This window comes from Argentina anserina, chromosome 6 (genome assembly GCF_933775445.1).
Source record: "Argentina anserina chromosome 6, drPotAnse1.1, whole genome shotgun sequence".
NCBI classification, from domain to species: domain Eukaryota; kingdom Viridiplantae; phylum Streptophyta; class Magnoliopsida; order Rosales; family Rosaceae; genus Argentina; species Argentina anserina.
Genome location: NC_065877.1, coordinates 31091266 through 31101431, shown reverse-complemented (window position 1 = coordinate 31101431; position 10166 = coordinate 31091266). Strand labels below are relative to the sequence as shown.

Here is a 10166-nt window from a genome sequence, read left to right as displayed (position 1 = left end):
ATTTATCAATACATGTAGTCTGAATGCATAGTAGAACACTTCATATTAACACGGAAAATGATTATTTTGGTCAGAAATCCAGAGAGTATTCAAAAGGGTTTGGACATTTGAAAACATTGTTAGGTTACACATGGTGTGTTTGGACCTGAACAGACCAAGAAAACAAGTATGAGGTTGGGAATTAAGCTCGTTTTTCAAATCATTCGTCACTGACCAAAAATAAAAACATCACGTTGGTCAAAGATGTGAATTTTTTTTTACAAAAAATAATAAACACCACCACACCAGTGCCAATCTGAAATCTGAAATGAGACCATCTTTGTAAACTTGGGATTATCAGTAACAAGTATGAAAGAGTGTGAACAAAAAATTGTTCAATCCGACTATCCAAGAAGTATATACAAATACAAGAGTGCAGCCTATTTGAACTTTTGAAGTGAGAGCAATTCCTCCGAGCTCTCTGAAAATCAAGCTCTAATGCAATGAAAATACAGATCTGCACTCAGCTCAACAATATATGGGGATACAATGTTGCTATGGTATAGAAACCTACGAATGTAACAAAACTGCATCTGCTCTTAAAATGATGTTCTATTTTCAATGGCTAACTTGATTCTGCTGACAAAATCGTCAATTGTCATGTTCCCTGGATCCTCACCAGACCTGGATCTAACTGTAACAGTTCCAGATTCAACTTCCTTGGCACCAACAACAGCCATTAGTGGAATTTTGAGCATCTCTGAATTCCTAATCAGTTTTGGCAGCCGTTCGCCATGGCAGAGTTCACCCCGAATACCACTTGCCTTCAGTTTGTTGGTTAGCTCTTTGCAATAGTCCAGCTATACAGAAATATTTAAATTATTAGGCTTTAGTGAAAACTGAAAAGACCATTGTCTTAGTTGCATCCATTCCTAAATAATCACATCATAGGAAGAAAAAAATAACGGTTCTTTTTCTAGTTCAAAGGGCTCATGCAATATACACATTCATAATCTTAAGAGGTTGCACCATTTTGAAGCGCGGGGAATCTAAATTTTGTCAGATACCACTCCCCAGAGCTTATTCGCTCATTTCCCTTTTCTTAGCATTTCATCTCTTACCCCTTTACCGTATCCCCCCACAATCACTCCTAAACATTTGACAGTCTCATATTATATTGAACAAGAATAGGAGTTTAAAAGTCGTATAGCATGGAAAATCCTCGCTCATGTAATGGATATAAAGATAGAGCGAGCTATCAATTTTCCTTGAGCCACTCAATTTCTTATAGACTATGTGGAAGGCTTTTTAATGTTTTACATAATAAATAATGAGATTGCTTTGAGTACCTGAGTGTCTGTCACTGGTAAAACATGAGCTTGCACTGGAGAAAGCCATAATGGAAAATCTCCAGCATAATGCTCTATAAGAACTCCAAAGAACCGCTCCAAGGACCCAAGAACAGCTCTATGAATCATGATAGGCCGCTTCTTTTCTGAATTTGAGTCAATATATGTTATGTCAAATCGCTGTGGTAGATTAAAATCAACCTGTACAATTGGAAGAAAACATATTTAGATGGAGGGAAGTAAACAAAGTCTTTTAAACAATATCATTAACATTCAGGACTTGCCTGTATAGTTGAGCACTGCCACTTCCTTCCAAGAGCGTCCTCAATCTTAAGATCAATCTTCGGGCCATAAAAAGCACCGCCGCCATCATCAATTTGATAGCTCCAACCCTTATCCTCCAACGCATCTCTAAGGGCAGATGTTGCTTTCACCCATATATCATCATCTCCAACAGACTTCTCCGGCCTCGTGGAGAGATTAACTTCATATTTGCTGAAGCCAAATTTCAATAATAACTCTTCTGTAAGATCTAAGACACCCCCGATTTCATCTTTGATCTGATCTTCTAGACAAAATATGTGTGCATCATCCTGCAAAAAGATCATTAGGAGAAAAGAACACTTCATAGCTCCAGGAAAAAAAAGAGGATGGGATGATAAGAAACTCAGTCATTAAGTGGTATGTAACTCTGTATCAGCAACGAACATCAAGTGCTCTAAGCAACAGCCATAACCTAGTTGTAAAATTGAAAAGAATAATTCCTACAACATTAAAAGACTTAATAGTCTCTTTAATTTAAAAAATGAATGTTTTAAAACAAAATTTTGCAACACTCGAAAGTATGACCAATTTTTTTTTTCTTCTCCTGTGCCTAGGAAAATGAACACTTATCCAACAAGATATTATACCATACCTGGGTAAAACCTCTTACACGGAATAGGCCATGTAAGCTTCCAGATAATTCATATCTATATACTGTTCCCAACTCAGCAACTCTCATTGGAAAGTCATTGTAAGAGTGACGCTTCCTTTTGTAAATCAAGATGTGATAAGGGCAGTTCATTGGCCGAAGTTGATAAAGTTCATCTTCAACATCCATCTGATTGTACATGTTCTCTCTGTAGAAATCCAGATGACCACTTATCTGCCAAAGATCTGCCTTTGCAACATGTGGAGTATATAGCAGATCATAACCACGCTCTATGTGTGTCTTTTTCCATAAGTCTTCTATTACATGCCTCACAATAGCACCCTTTGGATGCCAGAACACTAAACCCCCACCAGCATCATTCTGTAGAAATTCAAACCAAACTTATTAATGCAAGAATCCTCATACCAAATCATTGAACCTATGGCAGTTCTTACAGATAAACCGGTGTAAATAGCAAGAAAGTAGCAGTTCTTTTCAATTCGGGTACCTGTATTGAAAACAGATCAAGAACTTGACCAAGGCGTCTGTGATCTCGGCGTTTAGCTTCGTCCTTGAAATGAAGGTATGCCTGCAATTGTTCTTCATTTTCCCATGCAGTGCCATAGATCCTCTGCAACATTGGTTTCTTTTCATCACCTCTCCAGTAAGCACCAGCAATAGACTCAAGTTCAACAGCTTTTCTGTTAATTTTTCCAGTATATTCCACATGAGGCCCCGCACATAGATCCCACCATTCATCACCTGAGAAGAACTTATCATAATATAAACACTTGTGATCTAACTGGACATGTCATGTTATCTCCATCAGGAAAGACACAAAAAGCCAACTTAAACATCCCATCAGAGAAAACTGAATCTCACTACAAAACGTCTGCCTATACGAGTGTGTATAGCTCTAGAAGCGAGCTGGTCGTTCGTTCTATTTAGCATGAACTATATATAAAAAGTATTAAAATCATAACTTGTCATTCAATAGGGAAACTCAAAACTAGGATAATCCTTACCAATGTGGTAGATGGTAATGGGATCTTCCTTAATACTATCCAAAATTTCAAGTTTGTACGGTTCGTTGAGAGCACTTATTCTTCGCTGAGCTTCCTCTCTTGAAACTTCTTCTCTCACAAGTGGTAAATTCCTACAAATAATGCGATCCTACAAATGGCATGCAGAGGCTAATGAACGGTTTGCAAACCTGTGATGATTCAAAAACACTGACAAAAAAATTATAGTAACTGATACGTAAATTGGCTTACCATCTCCTTCTTGATTCTCTTCAACTCTTTGTCAGTCAAAGGCTCCATATCAAAATCATAATAAAACCCATTCTCTATCCACGGCCCAATTGTCACTTTCGCGTCTGGGTAGAGCTTCTGAACCGCCATGGCCATAACATGCGCACACTGCTCATCATATTCAAATAGTCAATCTCCATAACAGCACCGAGAAACACACCATTGATAACACATTCTCATAAATTCATTAAAAAAAAACATCTCCCCTACTATTACACACCCATTTTCTCTAGCCCTGAAACAATCATAGAACCCAAAAAAGACGTGATTTTTCTTCATCCTAATAATTTCCTCATTCTTCGCAAACAACATCAATTACAACACTATCCTAGGTGCAACACAAAAAGACATAACTGAAATCAAAAGACAAAGCAAGCTACTTTCTTTCTAACCCAACAACTAAAATCAAAAGAGTAAAGTCAAGAACACGATAAGAACAAAAACAGAGAAGTCAAGAAATGCAAACTACCGTGTGGCGAACTCTGAGGAGTTTCTCGGAGGACTCATTGGAAGGGAGGACGACTTTGTCGAGCTTGTCGGCCTTCTCCTTCTGGGCTTCCTTCAGTTTGTCGTGTTGGGTCGAGACGTGAGGCTCCGTGGCGGCGGCGACAGCGGCGGAGGTGGAGAGTCCACTACCGCGGGAAAGGGCGAAAGCTCTGAAGGTGGGTTGCGAAACGCAGCGTTTAAGAGGGGAGGAGAGGAGAGAGGAGGTCTTGAGGAGAGGGGAGGAGAGGAGAGAAGAGGAGGTGGCCATTCTATGAAGAATCAACATCATCTGGGTTTTGGGTTTTTTCTTCTATCTCTGTATTAAGGATTGCGTGCTATCAGTGACCGACTGGCTCACTGTGTGTGGTCGAGGTTTGGCTTTGGGTCGAACTACTTCTTACTTTTTTTACTTTGGGGATTTACAGAAATAAATAAATATTTAATTATGTGTTAATTGAGTATTAAACCAATTACTTCCATAATTTGATCTTTTAATCACGGACTTGGATAATTTAATCGTTTTGGTAATTTTACTACCAGGTGCTACCTTGTATTTACTATTTTCAGGCCCTAGAAAGCTGCGAAATATTACTCTTTTACTTCCCTCACGTGTCAGAAGTTGATTCGTAGGTGGAACACACGCGTTTAAGCGGGAAAGTCCTCTTTTGGCGGTTGCTATATTTGCAACTAACTCCTCTTGGTCGTCCCAAAAAAAAAAACCGTTGCTGGATTGCGATTTGTGCATGAAGCTCTGAAATTTGCAATCTCAATCCGATCTCTTGTTTTTCCCATCTCCTCATAAACCCTAGATTCTCTGACGTTCCATCCCCAGATGCTGAGTAAAAAACGCAGGAGGAGGTACTACTGCTACTTCTGAATTCGATATGGCCAAATTGACGATGAAGGGTCTTCTCAAGAAATCCAAGCCACGCAAGCCGTCCGAGCTCCTCAAGCACACGCGCGAGCTCTTCATCTTCCTCACTGCCGAAAAGGACGTCCGCGAGCAGAAACGCAAAGAGAAGGTGAGGATTGTACGTTTTGCTTGGTACATAAAATAGAGTTAATGAGGTTGATCTGGAAATGAAATTATGTACCTGCATGTGATTAATTGTTCATCATGACATTGCAGATCGGACATCAATTAGTATCATGTATGGTATCGACTTATACATGCATGTATGGACTATATGATGTAATTGAATATGTTTATATATAGATGGAGGAATTAACAAAAGCAATGTTGGAGATGAGAACACTTCTGTATGGGGATGGTGAATCAGAGCCAAATAAAGAAACCTGTGCACAGCTCACTCAGGAATTTTTCAAAGACGATACCTTCCGCCTTCTTATCGTTAACCTTTCAAAGCTTAACCTTGAGGTAAGGAGCATTTGGTTGATGTCTTGACGGCTTGACGCTTTTGTGTTATAGTTTGTCTGCAATCAAAGTTGTGTGGATTGACAGATTGAAAATTTGGTATTGCTGCCTTATTCTAAACTTTATATTGCTGCAGACTCGTAGAAATGCAACACATATTGTTGCAAATTTGCAAAGGCAACAGGTTCAATCGCGATTGGTTGCTTCTGAGTACTTGGAAAAGAATATTGATCTTATTGATATTCTGATACCTGGGTAAGATCAATTAATTAGTACTGCTGACGTTGTTATGAATCTGATGAATAAACCAGCGGAGTCAGATTAGTTTGGTTTGTTTGATTCAGTTATGAAGACGGTGATGTTTCCCTATCTTACGGGGCAATTTTAAGGGAGTGCATTCGTCATCAGGTTGTTGCAAGGTAAAGCCTTCAATGTGTGCGTCTCTAGTTGAGTCAAGTTTGCACGTTTTCATACCATTGTTGATGAGTTGGATGTAATAGGCCATATTATCTAGCTTTAATTGGTTTACTTCACAGGTACATCCTGGAATCAAATCACATGAAGAAGTTCTTTGATTATATACAAATTCCAAATTTTGAAATAGCATCAGATGCTGCAGCCACTTTCAAGGTTGAGTACGTATGGTCTGATCATTAGTAAAAACTTACACAATCCACTATGTTTTGGTACTAATTTTGCTGTCATTGACATACTCTCACAGGAGCTTATGACCAGGCATAAGTCAACTGTTGCACAATTTCTGTCTGATAATTACGACTGGGTAAGATTTGCAATCTACATGAGCTAATCCATTTGTGGGGACTTTTAATCTATAGCATAGTACTACAGGGCTAAAAAAAAAAAGATGACTTAGACTTTATTTTTTGCAATTTGGTAAGAAACTAAGAATAGAAACATAGAATGATCATTGTCGATATAATACCACTGTTGGCTGGTTACAGTTTTTCCAAGAATATAATTCGCAGCTACTGGAGTCTCAGAATTACATCACCAAACGGCAGGCTGTCAAAGTAAGTTTGCATAGTTTCGTGTCCCTAGAAGTCTTGTTTATGTCATCCAATTTCTTTGAAATATTCATTGCTGAGAATTATTTTGCCTGAGAACATAAATTAATAGTTGTTCTTTACACCGATAAGTACCTGTTCATACCTTGTGTCAGCTGTTGGGAATTATGTTACTGGATCGCTCAAACTCTGCTGTGATGGTCCGCTACGTTTGCTCTTTGGATAACATGAGAATCCTAATGAACCTTCTCAGGGTATGAAACTTGCTGTCACCGATACAGATGTGCATGCACTCTACAAATCTTTATCTCATTTTCTTATTTTTGTGCATATGCCTGTTTGCAGGACCCAAACAAGACAATCCAATTGGAGACCTTTCATGTCTTCAAGGTTTGTGCAGGATACCATACTATCAGTATCATAAAATGCAGCATTAGACATTACAAGTCAGACATCTTATATTTGTTATTTACATGCAGCTATTTGTTGCAAACGAAAATAAGCCTCCTGAGATCGTTAATGTACTAGTAACAAATAAAAGCAAGCTACTCCGTTTCTTTGGCGACTTCAACATTGAGAAAGGTACAAATTCTCCGTCTGCAAATCAACTTTGGTCCATGTTTGTCATCTGAACTCACTCGAAAATAAAACCATATGTACTCTGCTGCAGAGGATATGCAGTTTGAAGCAGACAAAGCTGAACTTATTAAAGAGATCTCTGTTCTTGAACCCAAGGATATCAAGGACTTCTCAGTTCTGAGCTTTAGAGAGAATTGTCAGATTGCATGTTGATTGTCCTCTATAAATTTGAGGGGTTCTTTTTGGGATTAATGTTTCCTTTTGGGGCTAGAAACCAGTGATTATGTAAAGAATCACTGTAAATGAAATGAAAGATGAAGCCATATATCGTTCTTACTGAAGCGCACTCGTGTCTTTTGTTGTTACCCAAAGCTCTCACAGCTTCTTTGTGTGCTGACTTCTGATTCACCAACCCCATGCTATTGGCGTAGTTGGTTTCTCTCCATCTGGCGACACGTCCTTTCCTTATTTATGCCGTCGTTTGGTAACTTCCATTCTTCCAATACTACTAGATATCAAATGAAAAATGTAACGACCCTAAAATTTCGAGCTTAAAAACTCAAAATTCTAAAGTCGTTAAACACCAAATAATCTCAAATAAATCGAAATCATTAAAGTGTAACAGCGGATCAATTCTGAGTTCTCAATACAACTCAGTCAACCAATTATTACAACCCAAATTTATAATCCATACATAAAATGGAAATGTAATAATCCTCACAAATCACTCACAAATCTCACAAATGAAATTACACAACTTCTCACACACAAACCCACGCTAAAACCTCACCACAAGTAGGATAAGAACGACTTCAAGCCTCTGTAGTCGTCACTCAACCCCCACTAATCAGCACCTGCAGAATTATCCCCTACACCATCGAATTGGTGCACCGGGATTGTAAACACAAACCCGGTAAGTTTATAGCTCGTATGAGTAAAATCAAAATATAATTCGCATATCAAAATATACGAAAGATCACAAAACAACAAATATAAATGCCCCCATGAGCTAATGGTCAGCCCATCTGGTTGACCCAAAGAAATATGAAATAAAAAGCTCATGAGGAAATTAAGTAACCCTTCTGGTTACCCAATGCATTTATAATACGGGTACCAAGAACGCTGGTACACATCTGTTACCCCTCTCGTAATACACCGTTGATATTGGATAGCCACCCGCTACCCAACATCCAAAATACACCGAGTACCCATGAGCAGATAACCACCCGTTACCTCGCATGCAGTACTAAGGCAGACAGACTAGAGCTCTAACTGTATCGTAACTTTCGCCCGGCCAAAGGCTAGGTTTCGACTTGCCAAACACGTACAATAATCTCACATCATATTGTACCAAAAATCAGGTCCGAAGACAATTCACATTTTAACAATCTCAATGTTAAATAAATCACGTACAATAATCTCACATCATATTGTACAATTCATTTCACATGCTCAAATAATCACAATAAAATCATAACAGTATAATATATAGCAAACTATATATATTCGTACTTATTTACCATTTATACAATATATATATAGTCCACTATATCTTATACATGTCATATTTCACCACACATGCTCAATTCACAAACTTCCGTCATCTAAATGACTATTTTTAATGAATTAATAACAGTACGTAATTTAATGAACTATATATATATATATATACTTATTACCATTATACTATATATATGTAGTCCACTAAATTATATACATGTTGTAATTCATTTGATAAACACACTTGCAAAAATGTTGAATCACCACGAGGGTAGATTCGTAATTCAGTGAGATTTTACTCACCTTAATGACTCGAGCGTAATTTCACAATTCCCGATGATAATTCCTTTCCTCGGTTTAACGATCACCTTGAAAAGATAAGAAAAGAATTTAGAATCGTTTCGTAACCTTTAAATGCCGAAACAGTAATAATCGATTACTGTTCAGCAATTTTCGGTTTTACGAAGTTACTGTTCACTATTCACGGTTTACTGTGCAATACTCAATTAATACGTATTTCTGTACGTATAAGTACTATATACGTATTTCTGTACGTATAAATACTATATACATATTTCTGTACGTATAATTATTAAATACGTATTTCTGTACGTATAAATATTATATCCGTATTTCTGTACGTATAAATATTATATACATATTTCTGTACGTATAAATATTAATACGTATTTCTGTACGTATAAATATTAATACGTATTTCTGTACGTATACGTACGATTTAAATGTAAATACAATCTCAGTAAATAAAATTTACTATTTACCTTTTACAAATTACTTTTTACATTTACTGAAAGTAATTTATATTTACATTTACCGAAGGTAAAATTTAATTACATTTACCGTAGTAAATAAAAATTACATTTACATTTACCGTACACAGTAAATTACCAAAATACCCTTTCAGTCGAAACTAATCACACCGCCTCACACGCGCCACCTCCGGCGGGCCGCGCGTGGGGCCCATGCGCCGAGGCTAACCACGGCGCGTATCGCGCCACCGCCACCACCAAACTTCTTCTCTCTTCCTCTGCTACCTCCACACGGCATCACACCGTGCTTACCCCCCCTCAACACGCTCCCACGCGCCGCCTAAGGCGACCGTATCTCTCCTCCTTCCTCCTCTGTTTCTCCTCTTCCAATCCACCATCAAAACATCAAATAGCCACACCAATCCATCAATATAGTAAAACCCTTACCTCGACGAAGCTCTAGAACCATTGGTGAGTCGCCGGAGATGCACCCAGGAAGGAGACGGTTTCTGCCGAATCTTGGGGTAGTTGGTGGAGCTCCGGCGCTGCGTGGGATGGCGTGTCGAGCTCGGAGTTGACCGCAGGCGGCCGTGCGACGCTCGTGGTGCCGGCGGTGAGCCTCACGGACGTGCGGTGGTGGAGATCGGGGAGGGAGGCCGAAGGTTTCGGGAGAGAGTGTCGAGAGGGAGAGAGAGAGAGAGAGAGAGAGAGAGAGAGGCGGAAATGAAAGGGTTTCCTGTTATGGAAACCCTAGTTAAAAAATTTCCTTTTTATACTAGTTTCCAAATCGGAAACTAACTTCCGACGTGAATAACTTTTACGTACGATGTCCATTTCGAACGCGTCACATATCCACGAACTCGTATCGACGAGCTCT

At 38.6% G+C, this 10166-nt stretch overlaps 2 protein-coding genes across 2 annotated transcripts; one reads left to right on the top strand and one right to left on the bottom strand.

The window, feature by feature from the left end:
* Window positions 1–309: 309 nt before the first annotated feature.
* On the bottom strand, window positions 310–4367 carry LOC126800337 (threonine--tRNA ligase, chloroplastic/mitochondrial 2). The gene is made up of 8 exons (XM_050527691.1): window positions 4024–4367; window positions 3516–3662; window positions 3267–3414; window positions 2750–3003; window positions 2245–2622; window positions 1613–1921; window positions 1329–1529; window positions 310–839 (listed from the first exon to the last, which is right to left on the bottom strand). Exons 1-8 carry the CDS (start codon window positions 4327–4329, stop codon window positions 579–581), a joined length of 2004 nt encoding a protein of 667 aa, XP_050383648.1. The 5' UTR covers window positions 4330–4367; the 3' UTR covers window positions 310–578.
* A 569-nt stretch (window positions 4368–4936) lies between these two features.
* On the top strand, window positions 4937–7232 carry LOC126799830 (putative MO25-like protein At5g47540). The gene is made up of 11 exons (XM_050527085.1): window positions 4937–5062; window positions 5257–5418; window positions 5552–5670; window positions 5760–5834; window positions 5952–6045; window positions 6137–6196; window positions 6378–6446; window positions 6596–6694; window positions 6786–6830; window positions 6920–7022; window positions 7111–7232. The coding sequence occupies exons 1-11, from the start codon at window positions 4940–4942 to the stop codon at window positions 7230–7232; spliced, it is 1071 nt and encodes a 356-aa protein (XP_050383042.1). The 5' UTR covers window positions 4937–4939.
* Window positions 7233–10166: the final 2934 nt, after the last annotated feature.